Genomic DNA, 26,965 nt, shown 5'->3' with positions numbered 1-26,965 from the left:
GTAGTTATCAAATAATTAATTGAAAAATCAAAATTTCATGATTTTTAAAACATCTTATTGCTTTAAAAAACGAAATAATCCACTAGATTTCTACTTCTGGGGCCACTTGAAAGCTTTGGTTTACTTAATGCCGATTAATACTGAAGAGCAACTACGGCAACGCATTATGGACTGTTCCAATCAAATTTGGATAACACCAAGGATATTCCACAAGGTACGCAAATCTTGGAGCAGATGTCTGCATTGAAATGAATAGTGGTCACTTTAAACATTTACTATGAATGAATTAAGGAATGTATTATTTTAATAAGGAATTTTGGTAATTGGTTTATATTTCGTTTTTAAAGCAATAAGATGTTTTAAAAATCATGAAATTTTGATTTTCCAATTAATTATTTAATAATTACTTGGTTATTTTTGAACCGCCATAACTTTCATAAGTTTATGTTGATTAACCAGTTAGCAACCTATCAGAGCAAACTCTTTGCCTTCAATTTTCTCGAAAAACAGAACCTTTTTTATAGGAAAAAGTATGTAGTTTTCAAAAATTGAACCCACGTTCCAAAAAAAATAACCTCAAAAAAGTTATTCACGAAATAACACCCTACCCTTGCAAAAACTACCCTTTTCGCTTTTCCAAATAATTTTTCAGTACCATTTGATTTAGGGTCATAATTTATGGCAGAGGATTTTTTTTCGAAATTTTATCTCGTTTTTTAAGCCTACAATTTCAAAACAACCGTTTTTTAAATTTACCCTTTCAGTGCCCCTAACTCCCTTAATATGCATTTTCCGCCCTATACTTATAGAAACATTATTTACTATTTTTAGGAGTACTATCACCCCCTGATTTTTTTTACACCATTTCAATGACACCCTATATAGAAACTCTCGTCAATATATACAAAGAAGGCAAAGCAAGAATAATGATATATAAAGCAACCCCAGAGTTTTTGAACCCCACAATCCTTGCAGGGAAGATTGGGAAGTGGCCAAGCTAGTAATAACAGAACAAAAGCTGAAATGGGCGATCGACACCTTTCAGCCCTATAAAGCAGCAGGAGTGGATGGGATCTTTCCTGCCCTTCTAAAGGAGGGTCAGCAAATAGTTACTCACCATCTACTAAGCATTACAAGAAGCAGTCTAGCGATGGGATATATACCAACCACATGGAGAAGAGCAAAAGTAATCTTCATACCCAAAATAGGCAAAACTGACTGGACAAATCCCAAGTCATTTAGGCCTATTTGTCTCACATCGTTCATACTAAAAACGCTGGAGAAAGTAGTTGACAACCATATTGGAGAAAATCATCTAAAGGTTAAACCACTGCATGATAGTCAGCATGCATATAGAACGGGCAGATCCACAGAAACTGCTCTGTACCAATTAACGGAGCTAATACAGACAAGTCTGGATAGCAAAGAAACAGCAATTTGTGCCTTCTTGGATATTGCGGGGGCGTTTGACAATATACCACATAAGGTGGTCAGGCGATCTCTAGAAACAAGAGGGGTGAACAGAACTATTATTCGCTGGTTTTGGGAAATGCTGTCAACACGAACAGCAGAGGCTCAGATGGGCACCAAAACTGTAGCTGTTAAAACAACGCAAGGAACTCCACAAGGTGGAGTAACCTCCCCTTTGCTGTGGAGCTTGGTGGTGGATGAACTACTAGATGAATTAACTCTAGCGGGAATACACTGCATTGGGTATGCAGATGACATAGTCATGATCGCTCGGGGGAAACATGAAGGCACCTTGTGTGATATTATCCAAAGAGGACTCCGTATCACTGAGAGATGGTGTAGGACTGTCGGGCTGAGTATCAACTCAGACAAAACCGCGATAGTGCCATTCACCAGAAGGCGAAGTCTGAAAAACTTGAAAAGAATCCAACTAGATGGAAAGGAAATACTGCCAACACAGGAAGTTAAATACCTGGGAATAACCCTGGACAGTAAACTCCTGTGGAACAGGCATATTAAGAACACTACTAGCAAAGCCATAAAGGCTCTCATGATATGCAGAAGACTAGCCGGAAATAGATGGGGCTGCTCCCCTAACATTTTGCGCTGGATGTATACCATGATAGTAAGACCCATGATTACTTATGGAGCAGTTGCCTGGTACACAAAATTAGAGCAACGGACGGCAAGGCTAAACCTATGCAAAGTCCAGAGACTAGCATGTGTTTGCATCAAAGGAGCCATGAGAACCTGTCCAACAGCAGCACATTGTCATTGGTAGATATGCCAATGCGACAATGATTAGAATGGTCACTAACGGAATTAGTACTGGGAGAATTGTCAATATTCCAAGAACGTACAACTTTGACAAACATGTCAATGTAGTATTGAGCAATAAGAAGGATTGGAAGAGCGAAACGCTTGCCCAGCAGTTAAAAGACCATACCATAACTTGGTATACTGATGCTTCCAAAACCAATACGGGAACAGGGATCGGAGTGTTTGGGCCGAGAGCTAATTACTCCGAACCAATGGGCACTTACCCTAGTATCCTACAGGCAGAAATCTACGCTATCGAGAGATGCGTACAACTTATCTTAGATAGGAACTATCGGAAACAAGAAATAGCCATCTTATCTGATAGTCAAGCAGCGTTAAAGGCGATCAACTCAGTATCAATCAATTCGAAATTGGTCAAAGAATGCATAGAGAAGCTGAATAAATTAGGCAAAGAAAACAAAGTCCTCCTACACTGGGTGCCTGCTCACCAAGGGATAGAAGGCAATGAAAAGCAAATAATCTAGCTAGGAAAGGAGCGAACACTCCACTAACTGGACCAGAACCGTTCTGCTTTCCAAGTGGTAACCAACTCAAGGCGGAACTCAAGAACTTGGAAGATTCCATCCGCAACCTGGAATGGAAATCTTGCAATGGTCTAAGACACTCGAAGAAGTTTCTGAGGGCTTATGATCAAGAAAAATCACAGATCTTCCTGGGTCTGAGTAAGAACAATCTTCGGATTGTCACGGGGTTTTTAACAGGACACTATCTCCTCAATAAACACCTCAGTAGATTGAAACTAAGAAGAAACGGCGAATGCAGATTCTGTGGGGAAGATGGGGAAACACCAGTACACCTCATCACTGAGTGCGCCGAGACGACAACCATTCGTGCCATGAATTTTGGTACGACTGATATTGGAGATGGAGAACTACCCTCTATAAAACCGTCCCAGATACTGGCTTTTGTCAAAGCCCTGGGACTGTATGATGAGTTATGATTCAAGAAAGGGGGACACAATGGATCTGTAAGGTCGAAGTGATTAACCCCCCTCCCACTCATTCTAAAAAAATTCTAAAAACCCCAGAGTTTCCAAATGGCAAAGGAGTACGACAGGGTAACGCGATATCCCCAAAGCTGTTTCCAGCAAAACTAGGAGAAATCTTCTGTCAACGGAACCAACAAAGAATTAAAAATAGATGGAAAATATTTTAACCATCTAAGGTTCGCTGATGACATAGTCTTAATTGCCAATAATCCTGAAGAACTACAAGCACAAATTAATGAACTAAATACAGTCAGCAACAAAGTGGGTCTTAAAATGAATTTAGCAAAAACTGAAGTAATTTACAACGAACTAGGGGAAAGAAACGACATTCTAATAAATAACAGAACACTGGAAATATTAGAATATATAGGTATATTAGTTACAACTAATACACAGCTCGGGATCTCTACTACCAGAAATCAACAGAAGAATTAAGTTAGCATGAAGTACTTATGGAAGAAACTCAATCATATTCAAATCTAGAATGCCACTCATAGCCAACAATAGACAACAATGGGCCCAATTACAAAGAGATTATCTAAGTATGTGATGGAGGCTACACCATAATTGGAAATAGTTGAATAAGCTGAAAATGATGATGATATGTATATTATTGATGTAAAGCACAAATAGCTATTAGTTTCTTAACTTATTTATTCTATAGCTAGTCAAATTAGTTACAAATCTCAAAATTCAAAAAAAAAATCAAAAACTAAAAACTTCTGTTTTCAATTAATTTAATATAAAACCACCAAAATATAACAAAACCGTCACTTTTGCTGCTTCTATAAAAAAGCATATTTGCAGTTGCCCTACTTCAAAAGAAAGTCGAAGAAGGGACAGGCCCATCTATATAAAATACTTTTGTAAATTATTGGAAGTCGGAAACCCTACTTAAGTTGATATTTTTGACCGAAAATCTCCTCAGATTTAGGAATTTCCGGTCGGGTCGGTTTTTCCGCCCACGCTTCGCCATTTTTTCTTATAAGAAAAATAAACAAACCGGGGACAGAGCACGAAATTAGGAGGATACAATCCCGTCCGGCGTCCCTGAATACCACTGATAACGGTGAAAGATTTAGAGAGGGCTCTGCTTCAGTTTTTCCTTAACATCAGCTGTGGTTTGACCATCGAGCTAAAAAATATCTTCCGAGTAATATAATTTTAAATAAAATTTCAGATGCAATACGAAATTTTATGTTTTTATTTTTTTTTTACTAAAAAGATGTGGAAAATGTTTAATAGAAATTCTGAACATAAATATAATTTTTTTAAAGAATAACTTACCTACTAACTAGAATCAGGAAGTGTCAAAGCTACAGAGCGTCTACTAACTGCGCTAACAGTACATTGTAAAACCATGCATGTTTAACCAAATTAAAACCATGCATGTTTAACAGCGGTGGGATTCTGTTACACTTACTCGGCTTTCTTATTGAAAATATTTAGTCCATCATACGACAACCATACTATAGGTGCCAAAAATATCATAGAGTTTATTTGGTTTGACATTTAAATTCTTGATTATGGTCTGAATCATTTTGTAAATAAAATTAGAATGTAGGGGCGGTGACAAAATATCGATATATTTTATAAAATTCATCAATATACTCATCAATATTTTGCTATACTAATATACAAAATCCTTAAGTGACTGACATACTGATTAATCACGATCCTGCTCAAACCACTCAACGTAAGAAGCTCAATTTTGGCATACAGGTTGATTCTAGGGTGTAGAGGTTCGATAAGAAGGGATTTTTCGAAATTCCAGTTCCAAGAGGCTGAAACCACCCCTCAAATATTACAATATTTTTTATTTAAAAACCGGTGAGTTTTTCGGAAAAACTCTTAAACACGTATATTTTATTTTGTTTTTTTACATATTTTAAGATTTTTTAAAAATGTATACAGGATGTTTCGAAAAATCTGGTCATTGATTAATCACGATCCTGCTTAAAGCACTTGACGTAAAAAGCTGATTTTTGGAAAACAGATTGACTTTAAGGTCTAGAGGTTCGATAAGAAGGAATTTTCGAAACTCGAATTCGAAGGGGGTGAAAGTATCCCTCAAATATTAAAATATTTTTTATTTAAAAACCGGTGAGTTTTTCGGAAAAACTCTTAAACACGTATATTTTATTTTGTTGTTTTACATATTTTAAGATTTTTTATAAATTTATACAGGGCGTTTCATAAAATATGACCATTGAGTAATCACGATTCTGCTTAAACTGCTCGACGTTTAAAGCTGATTTTTGGCAAATGGATTGACTGTGGGGTGTAGAGATTCGATAAGGAAGGGTTTCTCGAATTTCAAATACCAAGAGGGTGAAAACGCCCCTCAAATATTACAATATTTGTTATTTAAAAAACTGTTAGTCTTTCGGGAAAACGCTTGGACAAGCATAATTTATTTGGTTTTTACATATTTTGAAATTTTTTAAAAAATTATACAGGGTGTTTCAAAAAGTTGGGTAATTTCTTAACCACGATTCTGCTTAAACTGCTTGACGTAAAAAGCTTATTTTTGGCAAACGAATTTTTCGAAAGTCAATTTCCAACTAGATGAAACTACCCCTCAAATATTACCAAGTTATATAATAATATCGCCATATTGTTTTTTCTCATGCTGACATAAATGTGAGAAAATTTTATCCAGTTTGTATGTTAATGGAAATTCTTGCTTTGCTTTATCACCACCATTACAAATGATTAATTCGTCGCGAACGAAGTCGCTGGTACACGCTAGTTTCTTATATAATTTTACATATAAAATGACAGCGATCTTCATTTCAAAGCTATGGATGCCGCCGTTTTTTTTCGATGCTTATTGATAAATAAATACCGGGAAAAGACAGTCTCAAGTTACCTTAAAATTAATGATTGAAATTTTATACGTAAAATTATATTAATTATATTATTGTGAATTATATCGACAATTCCCACGGTAATTTGGGCTCTTTCTATTTCGATTCTACATATTCAAGGAATATCAATGAATCTATAAAAGAAATTGACGATATATGGAACACCCTTCAAAATTTTTAAATTTTACCATCACTATAGCAAGACCTTTTAACATCTGTCTTGCCGAGTCTAGCCGAACACCGTGTTCGGATCATGATAGTTTCCGAATAACTAATCAATAAATTTCGAGAAATTTTTTGATTGGTTGGGATGAAAATATCAGTCGGTCAATTTCGAAAATTCAAGAAAATTATATTATACATCCTAAAAATATCATAAGAATAATGAGTCACTAACAAGAAATTTCATATTACTGATGGGATTAACTAAGGCAGCAGTGTGCACATTTGGTCTTTCTGAAGAAGACATGACTTTATATCAGTGCGGCGTGGCAGTTTGGCAAATGTAGGTTTTTTTGTATAGTTAAAGTAATGTAGAAGCTTAAAAGTACTACAGTTTTCACTTAGCTCATGTTTCCGCAAGATGCAGCTACCTGAAGTCTTATGAAAGTTCCATTTGAAAAACTGATTTAGATCATCCTATTTTCAAACGTCCACCTGTCCAAATATCGACATCATCTAACATCACGTTTATTTTGATAACTGATTGGGAACAGACATTTTTTAATAGCTGGACCATTGTTCAGAGCATTTATAGCTCGATGGCTGAATGATTTGCCGCTCTAATAGCTAAATGAGAAATAGAGTTATTTTGCTTGAAAAATGGTTAAAAGTTGGTAATTAATAAAAAGGTTTTATTTAACGAGCGGCTTTTAATCTGCTGATTGCATAACCTTTCAACAATAGATCAATATTTTCTATTTACTATCTATAGAACTGATAACGAACATGTTTATAGCATGTAATATTAAAACAAATTCAAATTTTCGTTTATATCTGTTACTGTAAATGTCCGAAATGCGGTAAAACCTAGGATAAGCGCGCTAAACCTAGAATTTACCAAAAGCATGTGGTAAAAGCCCGAAAAATATTTATTTTGCTTCCATTTCGGACTTTTACCGGACCCAAACAGTAAATCTTAGGATTTACCACACCGCATTGGTAGAAGTACGAATAAGCAAGTGGTAGTAAAAACCAACCAACCCCACCAAATAACCACATAACCAATGCATTAATTTGTCGATATTGTTGTTATAAGAAAAATAATTCGTACTTCTACCAATACGGTGTGGTAAATCCTAAGATTTACTGTTGGGGTCCGGTGAAAGTCCGAAATGGAAGCAAAATAAAGAAGTTTTCGAGCTTTTACCACTTGCTTTTGGTAAATCCTAGGTTTAGCGCGCTTATCCTAAGTTTTACCGCATTTAGGACATTTACAGTGACATATCCATTATTTGCCTTTTTATATTAATATTACCAATAATTTTGAGATACTAATTTACTTTAGCAAAATAAAAACACTAAATCACCACAATACACCAAAACACTTTTACTTTTACCCTGAACGCGCGTTTCGCTAACCATGTTAGCATCATCAGCAGATGATTATAACCAGCAGATGATGCTAACATGGTTAGCGAAATGCGCGTCCAGTGTAAAAGTAAAAGTGTTTTGGTGTATTGTGGTGATTTAGTGTTTTTATTTTGCTGTTTAACACCAAAGGTTCCAACCCTCAACTGTAATAATTTACTTAAAAAAAAAAGCACCAATACCTGCCCTAAAACACAATGGGAAATTGATTTTAGACCCGGTAGGTCTATGCAGCACATGGAAAAGCTATGCACAATTATTATCTGAAAACCAAAGAGAAGACAAACAACCTCTCAATTGTGAAGACTTGTCGGGCCCGGAAATTCTTGAATCTGAAGTTCAGCATGCTATGAAAGCTATGAAAAATTGAAAAAACCCCGGTCATGACAACGTGCATGCAGAAGTTCTTAAAATATTTGACTCAAAGCATCTCACATATCTATTCAATCGAATATACGATACGGGTAAAAGTCCAAACGACTGGCTAAAATGAACTTTTATAACAATTCCCAAAAAGGCATCTCCAAAAGACTGTAGTGACTAAAGACTTATAAGTCTAATGAGTCATGCTCTGAAACTTTTTCTTCGAGTCATGCATGCTTGTATATACTCGAAATGTGAAGAAAAAAGCGGAGAGACACATTTCGGCTTCATCATGGGGCTGGGTACCAGAGGGGCTTTGTTTTCAATCAAGCTACTAATCCAAAAATGTTATGATCAACGCCAAGATGTCTTGGCGTTGTGTGCTTCATAGATTATCAGAAGGCTTTCGACAACGTTAAACACGATATTCTCCTAAACATACTGCCCGAGATAGGAATAGACGCCAAAGACATTAGAATCATACAGGAACTATATTGGAACCAAACCACGGAGATAAGAGTTAAGAAAAATTTATCCACAGACACCTTCAGTGTGTGTAAAGGAGTCCGCCAGGGCTGTATACTGTCACCAATACTTTTTAATATATACATCGAAAAAATATTTCAAATGGCCCTGGAAGGAGAAAGTGAAGGAATTAAGATTAACGGAGTTCCAATTAACAATATAAGATATGCAGATAATACTAGCACCAATTTTAGAGGATCTCCAGCAAATAATAAATAAGATAGGGGACATGGGAAATCGTTTCGGTCTTAAAATCAACGCTGCCAAGACCAAACTTATGATAATAGGACGCCAGCCTGCAATCAACACCGCATTGACCGTGGATGGAAATATTATAGAGCGAGTTCCACGATTTAAATATCTGGGTGCCATGATCAATGAACGATGGGACTGCGATGAGGAAGTTAAACTTAGAACGAATTATGCAAAGTCAACATTTTTTAAACTTAAAAACTTCCTATTAGCACGTAGTCTCCCGCTAACATTTAGACTACGGGTAGTAAAATGCTACATATGGCCAATCTTACTATACGGCGCAGAAACCTGGTCTCTCAAGGCTAGCACCCTGAACCGCATCGAGGCTTTCGAAATGTGGACTCTCCGGAGACTCTTACGAGTGCCATGGACCGCACATGCCACCAACGAAGAAGTTTTAAGAACTGCAGGCTATGAACGAGAAATGCTTAAGATAGTTAAGGAAAGGAAAGTCTCATACCTCGGCCATATCCTTAGAGGAGACAAATATTACATTCCTAAGCTGATTCTACAAGGAAAAATAGAGGGACGGCGAGGCCCAGGAAGAAAACAACATTTCTGGCTAAGAAACATACGGGATTGGTGTAACATCAGCGACGCAGCCACCATATTTCGAAGAGCCGAAAACGGCACTCTACACATTGTATGAAGAGTACAGACAATCGCCAACGTGCGGCTAAGCACAAGGCACAGGAAGAAGAAGAAGAATTTACTTACTTACTTGTCATACTTACTGTTTAATTTTAAATATCAGTAAGATTACCCAAAATCTTTGGGCCAAGTTCACAGTCAATCTAACATTGGATAAAAGTAAATTCATGCTAAAATAAGCCGTTAACAGTAGCCGTAACGTGGTGCACATACATTTATTACAAGCAGATTAAAAGAATAACCTCTTATTTTTGGATTAATAAAATGCCCTCTTTAGCGAAAAAAAAACAAACTCATATTAGCAGAAAAATATGTTTTATTTAGGTGATTCCAAATAGTATCCTTTCGTATTTTTCGATTTATAGATTTTATATTTCATATTCTTTTCTTAAACAACTGGTTTAATAGAAAGAAGTAAAATTAATAAGTGAATTAATTAACAGACTATATTCTATAAACATTTTCAGTTACCTTGTTTATATCTCGGAAAAGTAAATTTATACCTGAAGATATCGTCTTCTCAGGCTAATCTTGAATTATAACTGCGATCTCTTTGAAATATATTTGCTGCTGTGTGCAATTGCAATCGAAATTAAACTTAGTTCCTCAGAAATTGATGTTTGACTTCGGACGGAAATAATATTAAGGAAATACTATTTGTAAATTTCCAACATCATAGATTTATATAGAAATTAATAAATTTTATTTAAGGGATCATAGTTTCATAGTTGTCGATTTTCGAAAGAAATCAGTACATGTATATTATTTCGTATATTTTTCATTTTATTGATTTTATGGAAAAAACTGTTCATTAAAATGTTGTATCCTATGTTATAGGGCTTGTTTCTCTCTACAATTTCCTGTTTCACAATGTCCCGATTGTGTCGGGGAAGGGATCATAGTTTCATAGTTGTCGATTTTCGAAAGAAATCAGTACATGTATATTATTTCGTATATTTTTCATTTTATTGATTTTATGGAAAGCACTGTTCATTAAAATGTTGTATCCTGTGTCATAGGGCTTGTTTCTCTCTACAATTTCCTATCTGACAATGTACCGTTTGTGTCCGCAAAGGGTTCATTGTTTCATAGTTGTCGATTTTCGAAAGAAATCAGTACATGTATATTATTTCGTATATTTTTCATTTTATTGATTTTATGGAAAGCACTGTTCATTAAAATGTTGTATCCTATGTTATAGGGCTTGTTTCTCTCTACAATTTCCTGTCTCACAATGTACCGTTTGTGTCCGGGAAGGGTTCATAGTTTCATAGTTGTCGATTTTCGAAAGAAATCAGTACATGTATATTATTTCGTATATTTTTCATTTTATTGATTTTATGGAAAGCACTGTTCATTAAAATGTTGTATCCTATGTTATAGGGCTTGTTTCTCTCTACAATTTCCTGTCTTACAATGTACCGTTTGTGTCTGGGAAGGGTTCATAGTTTCATAGTTGTCGATTTTTGAAAGAAATCAGTATATGTATATTATTTCGTATATTTTTCATTATATTGATTTTATGGAAAGCACTGTTCATTAAAATGTTATATCCTATGTTATAGGGCTTGTTTCTCTCTACAATTTCCTGTCTCACAATGTACCGTTTGTGTCCGGGAAAGGTTCATAGTTTCATAGTTGTCGATTTTCGAAAGAAATCAGTACATGTATATTATTTCGTATATTTTTCATTATATTGATTTTATGGAAAGCACTGTTCATTAAAATGTTGTATCCTGTATTCTAGGGCTTGTTTTTCTCTACAATTTCCTGTCTCAGAATGTACCGTTTGTGTCCGGGAACGGTTCATAGTTTCATAGTTGTCGATTTTCGAAAGAAATCAGTACATGTATATTATTTCGTATATTTTATTTACGTATTTAAAATACTACTACTTTTATTTAATTTGTCTATCGTCGAAGTTGTAAAAATAAAACAAACTAGGTTTAGAAATGTATTAACGTGCAGTCAATTATTGATTTGTTATTGATATTTGCTGTGATATATCGTTATAAATATTTTTATGACTATGACGAGTTAAATTTATCTCTTTACATTCAACATCCCAGAAAAGCTCCAATAAAATCACAAGGTACTATTTTGTAATGAGTCGATTTCTACGAAGATTTGCTAATTCTCCTGAATTTTCAATTCTTGTACGAGTACTATTACACTTAGATGCAAGAAAAACGCAACGGATAAATTGTTCGTCAGTCTTTGTAAAAAATAAAAGCTAATTCACATATCTAATATAAAAAGAAAATTTTGGTGAATGAAAAATATCTCTATTCTATTCTTTCTATTCTCATTCGGATTATCCTTATCTCTACTAGACAACCTTTGTGTTCTCTACCCTCGACATAATTAAAGCAAACTGCTCCGAAAAAACGTCATTTTATCCTTTCCCCTATCCCGCCATGTATCATTTCATATTTAGATTCAAATGTAAACAGCAGAACAACAGACTTTTCACCAACATAAGCGACGTATATACATACACACGAAATCGTAATACGTAGGTTGAGAAGTGCGTCCGTCATATCTTTATTATATTCTCCGGATAGGCGACAAGAAGAGGAATGGGCCTGACACGCCAAGGCACCGTGAATTTATTTCTCTTTTTCCCGGAGGAATGTTCCGGGGCGCCGGACTAAGACGTATGGCCGTTGTTAGAAACGGGACTCAAAGTGCGGGGTCGGGGTACAGGGTGAAGGAATAAGGTGGAAGGTGAGGGTGATGATTTCGTTTGAGCGAAAGTTATCGAGCACTTTCGGGTGACGTTTTAAATGGATAATATCTCGTGTTCGTGAACTTTGTTTGATATTTCAGGAACAACTTAGACTGTGTTATTTTAAATGAGACATGTCGCGGGAATGCCATTGTTTTTTTTTGTTGAAGTAATGTATAAGAATTTCAGCCATGTTGATGAGAAATTAAGGGGCAACAAATATTAATTAAAATAATTAACTTAAAATAACTGTTGAGTTAACCGAGCATATAAAAAATAATATAATATAATTTTACAAGTAGAATAAGGATAACATTCAAAAAAGAGAATAAGTACGAAAAATCAAAATAAACAACATACTTAAAAAAAGAACCAAAAAAAAACAAAAATTGTTCAGTAAAGGACAAAATTAACACAAAATTAGTACAAAATTAATAAATCAAATTACTCTGTAATTCTATATCCCTCCAATATACCTCTCCCGAGATATACGTCGCTTATGTTGGTGAAAAGTCTGTTGTTCTGCTGTTTACATTTGAATCTAAATATGAAATGATACATGGCTGGATAGGGGAAAGTATATAATGGCATTTTTTTCGGAGAAGTTGATTTTAATTATGTAAAAGGAGGAGTGTACATGTTGTGTTATTGAAATGAGGATAATTTGATAAGCATAGAAATATACTGAATTGCTGATCTATAAACGTAGCGATTGTGATGTGGGATTTTTACATTTGAAATACAGAGAAGACTTTTTTGAGGAGATAATTAATACTGTCGTATCAGGTCTAATAGCCTTTTTGTTGCCTACAAAAATAATAGTCTGGAGAATAGATGATGATAGATGACTTCTGAACACTATATACTATATGAGTCTCATATATTTAAAAATCGTTGCGATCCTGTTTTTCTGCTTACTTTTCTAAAAATGATATATGGTTGACTATACACGGTGGAAGATAATAGCAAAACAAGGTATTGACAAGCCTTATATAGAAACACTCGCCAATATATATGTACAAAGAAACCAAAGCAAGAGTAATGATATATAAAACAACCCCAGAGTTCCCAACTGGCAAAGGAATATGAGAGGGTGACGCGATATTCCTTTGCCAGGTATATGGGACCAAGGCTTATAGAATACATATATAGTAATGCCACCACAACTGTAAAACTTCACGAAACAACAGATAAAATTGAGGTAGGCAGAGGAGTTTGACAAGGGGATATTATTTCACCTAAACTTTTTACAGCTGTCCTTGAATACACAATGAAATCACTCTCTTGGGAGAATAGGGGCATAAATGTCGATGGTGAAAGGTTGAGACATCTCAGATTCGCAGATGACATCGTCCTTGTCTCAGATAACATCGGAGATTCAAAGCAGATGCTCGAAGAATTAGTGCAGGCCTCATTAAAAGTCGGTCTCCGGATAAATACGAGTAAAACGCAAATAATGACAAACTTAGTGCTGACACAGAACATAAGAGTAGGTGACGCCGACATAAAAGAAACACGTATATACAAATATCTCGGGCACGAAATACTAATCGGAAAGAACAACCAAACACACGAGATACAGAGCAGAATAGGTTTGGGTTGGGCTGCTTTTGGCAAACTGCGGGAGACCTTTAAAAGTGATATACCCATATGCTTGAAGAGGAAAGTTTATGAACAATGCGTCTTGCCGGTTTGAGGGCGGAAACTCTAACACTAACGAAAAAGTCAGCAGAAAATTTAAGAGTAGCCCAGAGAACCATGGAGAGAGACATGCTTGGAATAACTAAAAGAGACAAAATTCCTAATAACACTATCAGACAAAAAACCAAAATTAAAGACATAGTGGAACACGTAATTCGAATGAAATGGAGATGGGCAGGTCATGTGGCGAGAACATCTAAAGACAGGTGGACTAGAAGATTGTTAGAATGGCGACCTCGAGCAGATAAACGTAGCAGAGGCAGACCACCGACACGCTGGACCGATGATGTAAAGAGGATTGCTGGAAATTGGATGATGATGGCCCAAAATTGAGAGACATGGAGAAATATGGAGGAGACCTACGTTCAGCAGAGGACAACGATGCTACATGATGATGATGATGATGATGATGACGCGATATTCCCAAAGGTGTTTACACCAACACTCTGACAACTGGATTGGACCAACAAAGGATTCAAAATAGATGGAGAATATCTTAACCATCTAAGATCCACTGATGACATAATCCTAATTGCCAATAGTCCTGAAGAACTACAAACAGAGATTAATGAAGTAAGTACAGCCAGCAATAAAGTGGGCCTCAAAATTTAGAAAAAACTAAAGTAATGTACAACGAACTAGTTGAAAGAAATGACATTCTAATAAATAACACAACACTGGAAATAGTAGAAGAATATATATATTTGGTACATCTAATGCACAGCTCGGAATCTCGGCTACCAGAATTCAACAGAAGAGAAAGTTAGCATGGAGTACCTATGGAAGAAATTTAATCATATTCACATGCCACTCTAACTAAAGAAGAAAATGTTCGATCAATGTGTGCTTCCAGTCATAATATATGTACGCAAAAACTGATCAATTAAAATCGACATCACAAGCAAACTGCCGGTCGCACAACGTTCAATGGAACGAAATATGCTGGGAATAACCAAGACAGACCATAAAAGAATAGGGTGGATACGACAAAAGACCCAGGTAATAGATGTCATGAACAGAGGTAAATCCATAGACTTAGAATAAAATATAGACTGAGCATCTCATTCATAAATAGCTGGAAGATGCGGACAGACAACGTCTTGTTATTGTTGTGTTATTGTTTTTGGCTCTAACGAGTGCGACACGAGCGATAGATAGGCTGTCTCCGTCGTAACGGTCGTTTCCTGACGGCTCTGCCGCCCAACGCAACACTGTCTTTTGTTTTCTTCAGTGCACCTGCACTCTCCGTATCATAGGCGGGTATTTTTTAATTTTTAATGAAGCTATAATTCAATTAAAAATATATCGTATTTAAACTTTTTATATTATTAAGATTTAGGATAAAGAAAATAGTTTAATATAAAGCAAAGTTTAGGACTTAGAAAAAAATACGTCTTAGAGTCTAAAAACGATAAAAATAATAAAGTACGTGTTATAGAAGAAATTTTAATAATCGAAATTATTTAATTTTTGAAATTGATGATAAATTATTAATTTAATAAAATATTAATTTTAGTCAAACATTTACAACTCTAATATTAATCAAAACAGGATCTATTCTATAGATATAATAGAACAGAAAGAGAAAAAACTTTATAATTGTTTAATTTTTTTTCCGGTAAAAGTGATGTCTTATTATGTAAATTAGAAAAAACAGGAATCTGTTCCATTAAAGCAAGCTTTTAGGAAGTGAATAAAATGAAAACTACATTTATTTAACTCGTTACTGTCTTTATTATAGAGTAAGTATAATAATGGTAATGGTGACTATACTTTATTCAATGGAAATATGCACCAAATTCAAACAAATATAAAAGGCATGAGTATAAACAGTATTACTACAGTAATATTGAACATTGGTTCAAAAATATTACATTAATATAATACAATATTACTGTAGGTATTACTGTCAACGTGCAAGCTTGTTTGAAGCTTGATGTATTTGTATGCGCTTGGTACATCTTGGCGTTGGAAAATGTATAGGAAATTATTACGAAAAACTAGTACGTAATGGGGGATATCTTGATATACAGAGTGGTCGGAATTGTATTCAGGAAACTTTGGCAGCATAATCTGCAAATAAAATCAGTAAAAAAAATAGTATAAATTTATGTCCTAAAATGCTTCGTTTCAGAGATACAGAGTGTAGAAATTTCATTTTTATTTCGCTTTTTTCCAAATAATTTATGAAGAATGTATTGATTAATTCGTTTCCAAATATCTTGAGAACTATACTTGTGGCGAGTGTCAACAAGAGACCTTATTAAGTAAAAAACGTTGGAAATGTAAATTTTTCTCAGTAGTTTTATATAGATACAGACAAAAAGTATTACTCTTCAAATAACTTAAAAAATATGTAGGTGGCGCCCCTATTAGTAAAAAGTCAAATTGACATCTAAATCTAATTTTTTATGTCAAAAACTCCCCAAACGCCAATTTTCATCCAAATATTGACGTTACTTCAGAAATTATTTGGAAAAAATCGAAATAAAAATGAAACTTCTACACCCTGTATCTCCGAAACGAAGCATTTTAAAAACTTACAAGTTCATTTTTTTAGAAAGCCAATGCAACATTTCTGAGTTTCAAATAAAGATAAAAAACAGTAAAACATATAATAATAATATGTAAATTATTTTCTTGGATACATACATATATGGCAAATAATAACAGATTGTTTTATTAAAGATTTACGTTTTGGTTAATTCTAAAACTATCTTCAGATTATATGTGATATTACTTAAGTGATATTACATTATAAAAGAAAAAATGAAAATTATACCTTATAATCGAAAAAAAAACGGCGTCAGCGATGCCTATGAAATGAAGATCGCTGTCATTTTATATGTAAAATTATATGGAGTATGTATCGATGGTTTTTTCCAAGCCAACTGGACGCCGTTTTTTTCGATCATACGGTATTACAAATTAATAATAGATTAACAGTCGAGTTGGTGTTTTTGGTATTTTAAAATGTTTGGTAGCTTGTAATTTTTTCGACTTTCTCGATTGTTTATAGTTCATAATAAGCCTTAAAAATTGTTGTTTCATAATGAAATATTATTCTGGAATTCCTGTATGTTATTTTAGATTCTAAGGATGGTTTTAGAATAAAAAGAAACACATTTTTCATAAAAAAAAGCATTAAATTAACCAATGCCCAAGAAAATAATGTGTCTACTTATTATGTACTTAATAATGTATCTACTCGTTATATTAATAACGAGGTTAGTAAGAACCTTTACGTAAATGATAAATATAAAAAATATAGATTTTCCAGGGTTTATAATTTACTAAATTATTATCTAAATAAGCGCCTTTCTACAACGCCACTGACGCCAAAATAGTAAATTTGACTTACCTGTGGAATGTTGTTCCAGGACTTAAATAGTCCAATTTCTTACAAATTTGACACTGACGAACCATGTTTTATAGTTTTTAAATAAAAAGTAATCAAAATAAACACTAAACCGACACTACACACTAAGAAAATCGACTCCAAAAAAATACAAAATCAAAACATCCAATAAAAACAATAAAATAGCCATGGAGAAACTGTGACAACAAGGTTTTACGACACGTGCTTTACTCTACTATGGCTCTACTACGAGAGAATAAAGAATGAACAGGCGACCCGGCGATTGATGGGTGTTGCCAAATTGTAAAGAATTTGTCATTTTTAAATAGTCTCCGACTTATAATTTAGTAGTATAGGGACTATTTAATACATCTTTCTACTATTAAACACTACTTTATTAAAATACAGTTTTAATATCTCAATATATGTGTATAACAACAAAAAAAATATTAATAATATTTTAGACGTGACAACATAGGCTGGAGGCGAAAGACTCAGACGGCCGAGGTCAGCTGCACCCAGGAGTAAACATGTTTACAAAAATTAATATTTGACCGCGCTTAAATGTAAATAGTGTAGTCTATATTTTATTCTAAGTCTATGGGTAAATCCCTTAAATGGCAATGGGCAGGACATCTGCAACTCAATTCAAATCAATTCAATCAATCAAACTCCTCTGCCTACCTCAATTTTATCTGTTGTTTCGTGAAGTTTTACAGTTGGGGTGGCATTACTATATATGTATTCTATAAGGCTTGGTCCCATTTACCTGGCAAAGGAATATCGCGTCACCCTCTCATATTCCTTTGCCAGTTGGGAACTCTGGGGTTGTTTTATATATCATTACTCTTGCTTTGGTTTCTTTGTACCTATATATTGGCGAGTGTTTCTATATAAGGCTTGTCAATACCTTGTTTTGCTATTATCTTCCACCCTGTATAGTCAACCATTTATCATTTTTAGAAAAGTAAGCAGAAAAACAGGATCGCAACGATTTTTAAATATATGAGACGCATATAGTATATATAAGAAGTGTTCAGAAGTCATCTATATTATATTTTCCAAACAAGCAACAAAAAGGCTATTAGACCTGATACGACAGTATTAATTATCTCCTCAAAAAAGTCTTCTCTCTATTTCAAATGTAAAAATCCCACATCACAATCGCTACGTTTATAGATCAGCAATTCAGTATATTTCTATGCTCATCAAATTATCCTCATTTCAACAACACAACATGTACACTCCTCCTTTTACATACTTAAAATCAACTTCTCCAAAAAAATGCCATTATATACTTTCCCTATCCAGCCATGTATCATTTCATATTTAGATTGAAATGTAAACAGCAGAACAACAGACTTTTCACCAACATAAGCGACGTATATCTCGGGAGAGGTATATTGGACGGATATAGAATTACAGACTAATTTGATTTATTAATTTTGTATCCTTAAATGACAATGGGCAGGACATCTGCCCATTGCCATTTAAGTTTATCTCTCTACGAGGAATTAAGAGACCTATAAGAAGACCGAACCTGAGATGGGATCATGATATTAGGAAATTGGCAGGGATAACTTGATCCCGCATAGCTAACAGTAGATTTAACTACAAAGAGAGTATGTAATATGTAAGGGAGGCAACACCATAATTAAAAATGGTTGAATAAGCTGAAAATGATAGATTTGCAAAAATATTTGGAATGTTTTAATAAATTGTGAAAAATGGCGAATACACTTCTGAAACTACGTGTGTTGTTTGTGTTGCAAAAGGTTTTAATTTAAAAAAATGGGCTCTTGATGACGTAACTAAAAGTTTAATTGGTATCCCTTATATCAATACTCCATGTATATAAAACACTTTATTAAGGCTTTGTTATTCATATAATAAACGACAAATTTAGGACTTATCTGAATTTTATTAAATGTAGTGTTAAATGACATTACCTGATAACTCTCTTTTCTAATTAACTAAGGAACTGTATAACCCGTTTTACCCCCTGTGAGTTACTCAAGCACTAAACAGAATGGTGCCGTTTTGCAAACTTTAACCTAAAACATTATCATTCCTCCATCCTTTCCTTATTATGCCAGCAGAACGCAATTTTCCTCCTTGTCTAATCTGATAAATTAAAGGCGGCACTGTCGCAAATCATTAGAATCTGAGATAATCCGAGAGATAAAATGCGTATATGTAAAGCGTGTAGGGAATATTGAAACTTGGTTTAAGGTATTTTACATTCTGATATTTTATGAAAATGGATAGTATTTTTCCGCTCCTATATGGGGTGGAAGTTTGGACCTTGACAGATGCTACATCTAAACGCTTATTTCGTACACTTACCATGTCACAAACAACACCGTGATCCAACGAATGCAAAAGGAACTAGAAATTATACCTGGTGAGATAGTGAGAAAAATGGAATACCCTGGGAATATGATGCGTAATGATAAATACCAATTTATCCAACTAATACTGCAGGGCAAAATTGATAGTAGAAGAGGTCAGGGACGCCGACTACAAGTGTTTAAGTAAAATATGAAAATCTGATAACAAACAATATCTATATTTTTATCAGACATAATAGTAATAAGTGAAAAACTCTCCTTAAACATGTATTATAAGATTTTAAAATTTTATTCGCACGTGTATAAATCAACGTATAAAAGTTATTACGATTTATAAGAGTTCTTCCGAACTTTAATTTTAAAGTTAAGCAAAGTTTGGAGAGTAAACTCGAAAGTAAATAATTTGAAATGCAACGTCAAGTATTATCGAATACGCTAAGAAATTCGAAAGCAAACATAATGTTTCAGAGACGTAAGAAATTATCTCTGTTTGATAGATACCTTGATAACTTAATAAATGGTATTGAGCTAAAAAAATTAATAACAGAATTATAAATTCAAATTTAGTGACTAGTTCGAAATTTCTACACAGAAGCGCTAAATCGCAACATTTTGGAAACAAGGTTTCCATTTATTGTCGATTCATTTTTGAAACATAAATTTCTCTCTTTTTAGACACAAATAGAGAATAGAGATATATAATGTAGACGATTTGTGTCCGACTCCATGTCAATTTTATAAAATAATGAATTAAAATTCCGCCATGTTGACCGCCATCGTTTTTAACTAAAAATATAGGTTTTTATGGGCTGTTGAGCTTTTAAACTCATAAGAACGCGTTCTACTTACACTAATTTATATATTTTTATTTTCAGAACCATGTTATCCAAATAAAAATAAGAATGAGATATAGAAGGAGCATTAAAAATATTAAAGTACATTATTAAATTAAACGATCAATTTGCTTTTCCCAGTTTCTTTTTTATGCGAGAAAACCTAAAAACAAAGATTTTAGGAGACAAAGATTATGGGTCGACATTGTTGATGGTTCTTCTCATTTTTAAATCCACACTCAGACAAAAACTATTTTAGTTTGGTATTTTGTTTTTTCACATTTAGAAACAGTGGCTGCTGAAAACTGGAACATCTTGGACACAAATTGCAGAAAATGTTTTGAAACATTTTTTCTAAAAGTTGTGATTCCGCATCGAAACATCTCAGGAAACGGCTAGTGCCACCACATTGGGAACACATGTAATAAAGCCATATCATATAAAATATACAGGGTGGCGCCTCTCGTACGCTGTGGAGGCTCCAAGGAGAACGACAGTTTGTATTGAAATGAAATTTTGTGAGCATATGTAGGTTAATTCAGAGCACTTTTTAAAAATATAGAGAGTTCTACAGGGTGTCTCCAAAAAAGTAACATATGAAAGTTTTTTTTTTGTAATGGAACACCCTATATATTAATTGATTTTCGGATTCTGCAAGAAAAATAAAGGTGAGTTTTATGAGAGAAGTATATGACTAAAATGTAAGGTTTTTGACATACATATTTAACATTTTCTAGAAATAAAGAACAATTTTTAAATTACAATAAAAGCTACCTAACTTAGAATTTACCCTGAATAGCCTAATATGTAGTTAAATTAACTACTGTACTTTAAATCAAATTAAAACTTGATCCAAAAAGTTATACTGGGTGAGACAAAATTAATATTGAACATTGGTCAAATTTAAAAGCATGTTACTCTCTTATTTTAAATGGAACACCCAGTATATTATTCCGATATTCAATGGAGAATTCATGCCTCTTCAAAACACTATTAAGGTTGCCTACCCCTCAAACAAAGATTTTCCTAGATATTTTCATTTACATGATTTGATCTGAGTGGATCTTTGTTATTTGATAAAATCTAGGTGGCTGTGATATGGTCTGACGTTACTTCAACATAGCTGTCTAATTAGTCTGAATTAGTCCAACTTTAACAACTAGTTATCATTTTGTGTCAGTTAAACCAAAAAAAATTCCCAGTAATTTGCCGAAAATGCAAACTTATTCTACATCAGAGAGAATTGATATGATTCTATTAGTTGGTGAATGCAGTGTGCAAAATAAATCAACCAAAATTTAGGTAGCTGTTATCGAAATTTAAAATTTACTCTTCATTTTAACAAAATTTCCCTTTTATTTCTTTCTTAGAATCCGAAAATCAATTAACATATAAATAATATGATGTTCCATTAGAAAAAAAAACACAACTTTGATGTGTAACTTCTTTTGGGGACACCCTGTATAATTCTATATATTTTTATAAAATGCTTTCAGTCGATATAAGTTAGGATACCTACGTATGCTCCCAAAATTTCATTTCGATATAAATTAGCGTTCTCCTTGGAGCTTCCGCGGCGTATGAGAGGCGCCACCCTGTATAGGTTTCGAAAATGTTTCCTATGTGTGGTAAACGGTTTCCATTTTGTGTTAAGAAACAGACACGATTATTAGAAACAATACCTAAAATGTGTCCAAAATGACAATGAGGACGTTATATTACTTAATCCTTTTTTTACAAGCAGTGTGAACCGTAGCAAAGATAACTCAATCTAATACAGATTCAACAGGGTTAGACTTTCTTATATCCACAAGGTACAAAAACATAGATAAAAATCAGTTTTCATTTTTTTCTAGGTCCGGATCTGATTTTATCTCCGGCCAGTTTTTCGCCGCACAATTCAGATTACTAATCAAAAGAGAATCTCGAACGAGGACCGACAAAGAAATATGGCGGTGGCTGTTAAAACGACAGAAGAAATTGGTTATGTCCAGAACTGGATCCGAAACTTTTTTATTGGGACATCTTCAAGTTGCTAGGTGGAATAGGTGTAAAATTTATTACTTTGTGGAGTTTTGTTAGTTCTACTGAGTTTAGCTGTTAGGAGTATTAGAAGCCAATCAAATTGATAGTATTTTATACAGGGTTGTTCACCACATACGACTCGGAGTATTGTAGCTAAACGATTAGATTTTTAAAAATTGTAAGTTTTGGGTTCGTTGAAGGACTATTAGAGCTACAATTTAAAAATATTTTGACAAGATACAGAGTGTCCCAAATAAGTAAAAAATATTATAGTTGTATTTTTTTAAATAGAACACCCTGTATATTATTCTATTTTTGGATTCTACGATTGAAATAAAGGTAAATTTGATTAAGGTTTATCACACTTAAACCTTACCGTTTTTGAAATATTTTCAAATTTATGAAATTGCAGTAAAAATTTTAAGGCTTCATTTCTCCAAAGGTATCAAAGTTTTTAATACTAAATATTTACTGAAGATTATTTATTGATCAGATATTGGGTTGCAATAATAAAAATTTTACCACCTTATACAGAGTGTCCAAAAATTTATATTAAATAATTACTAGATTTAAATGGCAATAACTTGTTTAATTTAAATGGAACACCCTATATATTTTATGTGAATCAGATGCACAGTGTACTTGTCTATCAAAATGTATTATACTATTTTTTACCCATCTCTTCAAGTTTTCGTAGAAAATGCATTTTCTTATAATTTAGACCTCATTTATCACTATACCTACGGAATATTGACATTTCAGATTTTTTTAAAGCAACATATATATACAAAATGTATTGCAAGCCCATTGGTATACAAAAAAAAACTATTTAAATCTTTGTGAAAGAGTATACCAATTAAATATACCTACCACCATTATTTCCGATCAAAAATTAGTTAATTACATACTTTTAAATTGTTTTAATTAATAAAGTATTTTAAATAAATGTGAATTTGGCTCAGAAATCAATATAATAATAAGTTATGAAAATGAACGTCTCTGTTTTTATAAACAAACATTCGTCAAAAAATGAAATAAAATTTCTAAAGTGTTACTTTTTACCACACTAATACAAACACAAAATTCAGTTTTTTAGTATTTGGAGCAATTATTATTAATCAACGTAAACAGTCAATTAATGTAGTTTGAATACTGGGATCATATTAATTGGTCCTTTTTAACAAACAATATTTAAACAGTTTTTTTTTTAATTTTTTAATGAAATAAGCGAACTCTATCGACAATAGTAGTATCTGTACTCTTTGAAAATTTGTTACATCTTTAAAAATAATCTAAAAGGTCAACATTTCATGGATATAGTGATAAATGAGGTCTAAATTATAAGAAAACACATTTTCTACGAAAACTTGAAGAAATGGGTAAAAAATGGTATAATACAATTTGATAGACAATTACATTGTGCATCTGATTCACGTAAAATATATAGGGTGTTCTATTTAAATTAAACAAGTTATTGCCGTTTAAAGCTAGTAATTATATAATATAAATTTTTGGACACTCTGTATAAGGTAGTAAAATGTTTATTATTGCAACACAATATCTGATCAATAAATAATCTTCAGTAAATATTTAGTATTAAAAACTTTGATACCCTTGGAGAAATGAAGCCTTAAAATTTTAACTGCAATTTTATAAAATTGAAAATATTTCAAAAACGGTAAGGTTTAAGTGTGATAAACCTTAATCAAATTTACCTTTATTTCAATCGTAGAATCTAAAAATAGAATAATATATAGGTTGTTCCATTTAAAAAAATACAACTATAATATATTTTACTTATTTGGGACACTCTGTATCTTGTAAAAATATTTTTAAATTGTAGCTCTAATAGTCCTTCAAGGAACCCAGAACTTACAATTTGTAAAAATCTAATCGTTTAGCTACAATACTCCGTGTTGTATGTGGTGAACAACCCTGTATATTGTATAATATGTCTTATTTATACAGTAGTATACAGGGTGGTGACAATTTCGATGCTCAACATTGATGGCATCTCAGAAGCTACGAGAGATACGTATTCGGTTAAATGAAACAAAAGTTGCGTAATTAGAAGTTTGACAAACACCTATGAAGAAAACCCCGTTATCTTGATTAGTTTCGGATTTACGCCAAAAAAAAATGGAAATAATACGTTTATTTTAAATGACAATATTTTCAGAACTATTGTATCTATTGCAACGTAAGTTGGTAGTTTTATATTTTTAACCTCGGCCAATTAAATGCCGTTTTCAAAAAATTTCTAAGCCTTCTAGATTTCGCACAACAACAGTCAAGTATTTGTTTTCTTATAGCCGCCATTCTGAATTTTTAAACTATTAGATAGAGGAAAAAATAATCTATAAGTTGGTATCTAACTTTTATTCATTATTATGTAAATTCACTAAAAAATAGATTTTTTAAAAATTCGCTCAAAATATCCAGTCTGCCTTGGAAATCCAGTTGACACTTTATATGACAGCAAGTTAATTTTTGTTTACTCTATTAAGTGTCAAATCTGGACACAAACATTTATAGTAGATAGTGTAAAGTGTATTAACAGTCCACAATATGTTCACAAGTGAAGAAACACGAGATATGTATGATGTTTACTTAAAAAATAATAGAAATTCCGATATAGCATTCGCAAGTTAAGTGGTAGCCGTAAAATAAGTCGCGACTGTTGTATAAGTGATTTTTATGTAGGGAAAATTATTAAAAAAAACATAAATTTCACAACTTTACATTTAAATATGTACCAAATTTACATTTTTTTACATCTGTGGTGATCACGAGAGTTTACAATTTTATTTCGGGAAAGTGTTAAGAGAGCCCTTTTTTTCTAGAAAAATATTATGGAGGCATGAATCTTTATTTACAAATTCTGGTACATTTAGAACAGAAAAAAAATCACATTATTATGCGAAAGATAATCCTCATTTAATGAAAGAAACCGGGCCATAAATAAGATATTCTTTGGACGTCTGGGCTGGCATTCTTGACAATAAAATTTTAGGTTTTATACTGTCCTGTATTGAACTCTACTATACAATTTTTGTGCATCCAGATTTAACACTTAATAGAATAAACAAAAAATAACTAGCTGATATATAAAGTGTCAATTGGATTTCCAATGCAGACTTGATCTTAGGCGCATTTTTAAAAAAAATACGTTTTTTTAGTGAATTTATACAATAATTAATAAAAATTAGATACCACCGTATAGACATTTTTTCGCTCTATCTAATAGTATAAAAATTCAAAATGGCGGCCATAAGAAAACAAAAACTTGACTGTTGTTGCGCGAAATCTAGAAGGCTTAGAAATTTTCTGAAAACGGCATTTAATTGGCCGAAGTCAAAAATGTAAAACTACCAACTTACGTTGCAAAAGGTAACAATAGTTCTGAAGATATTGTCATTTAAAATACACCAACTATTTTCATATATTGAGGTATATTGAGTTCCTGAGATGCCAATGTTGAGCGTCGAAATTGTCACCACCCTGTATACTATAAACGACTATAAAGTAAAATGTTATATTTGATAGATCCGTGTCAAAAATCTACAATTTTTCTTAAAAAAAATAAATAATAATTTTATTTTAATCATTACAATAAAATATTATTATAACCCCTAGTATATCAATCTACAACACTTCTTAAATTGTGTTTTGTTTAAAGTTGGTTGTCAGAAGTCTAACACTATGTTTAGTAAAATATCATGTATATATAATCGTAGGAATCTTATTAATATTGTAAATTTTACTGTACATATAATATATAAAATCTAATGATAATATAAAAATTTAGTTTTAATTTCAATTAGAATAATTTTATATTAATTTTAGATATAGGTATGTTATTTATAAGAAAACCCATCTGTGTGAATTGATATTACTTCCATATGTCAGATATATTAACCCAGTCCAGTTGTTTTAGATATCTAAGATTATATGTGTAAATATTATTATAACATTTTATTAACATAGTTAATTAGTATATAACTCTTAGTGAACCAGTGAAATACTCGATATATAACTATAGTCTACTTTAGACATTTTGACTACGTTTAAGTATATTTTATATGATACTAATGATACTATGTTAACTTTCTGCATAACTAATTTTTTTTCTATGTATGTTAAATACCAAGAGACCATATTTTTGTTCTACAATTTTCTTGAATATAAAACAATCAAAACCAATACGTACGTTGTCCTACAATGAGGAAAGTAACTAAACTAATTTGACTTTTTTGAACCGTACTGGTAAACTACTAAGAAATGACTTAATGCTAATATTAATTGGCAGTATTGGTTAAATTTTATTACCAGATTTTCTAAAAGCAGAGCTAAAATATTGGAATCAAAGAGTATTAATTAGTAGTGGGAACTATCGAATGAATACTATCGAAACATT

General features: G+C 32.7%; 1 protein-coding gene and 1 long non-coding RNA gene across 2 annotated transcripts in view; one reads left to right on the top strand and one right to left on the bottom strand.

The window, feature by feature from the left end:
• Positions 1 to 22,687, top strand: part of LOC115874192 (hemicentin-1) — a 418,393-nt gene extending 395,706 nt beyond the window's left edge. Inside the window, exon 15 of the mRNA XM_030889291.1 lies at positions 22,380 to 22,687. Coding sequence (XP_030745151.1) covers positions 22,380 to 22,435 — 56 coding nt within the window. The 3' untranslated portion in view covers positions 22,436 to 22,687. The remainder of the gene's footprint in view (positions 1 to 22,379) is intronic.
• Positions 15,696 to 17,936, bottom strand: LOC115874193. The gene is made up of 2 exons (XR_004048789.1): positions 17,343 to 17,936; positions 15,696 to 16,054 (listed from the first exon to the last, which is right to left on the bottom strand). It is a non-coding gene; the product is annotated as an uncharacterized LOC115874193 (long non-coding RNA).
• Positions 22,688 to 26,965: the final 4,278 nt, after the last annotated feature.

Source organism: Sitophilus oryzae, unplaced genomic scaffold (genome assembly GCF_002938485.1).
Source record: "Sitophilus oryzae breed Bouriz unplaced genomic scaffold, Soryzae_2.0 scaffold_1241_pilon_pilon, whole genome shotgun sequence".
Taxonomy (NCBI): Eukaryota; Metazoa; Arthropoda; class Insecta; order Coleoptera; family Curculionidae; genus Sitophilus; species Sitophilus oryzae.
This window is presented reverse-complemented; position numbering and strand designations above follow the sequence as displayed.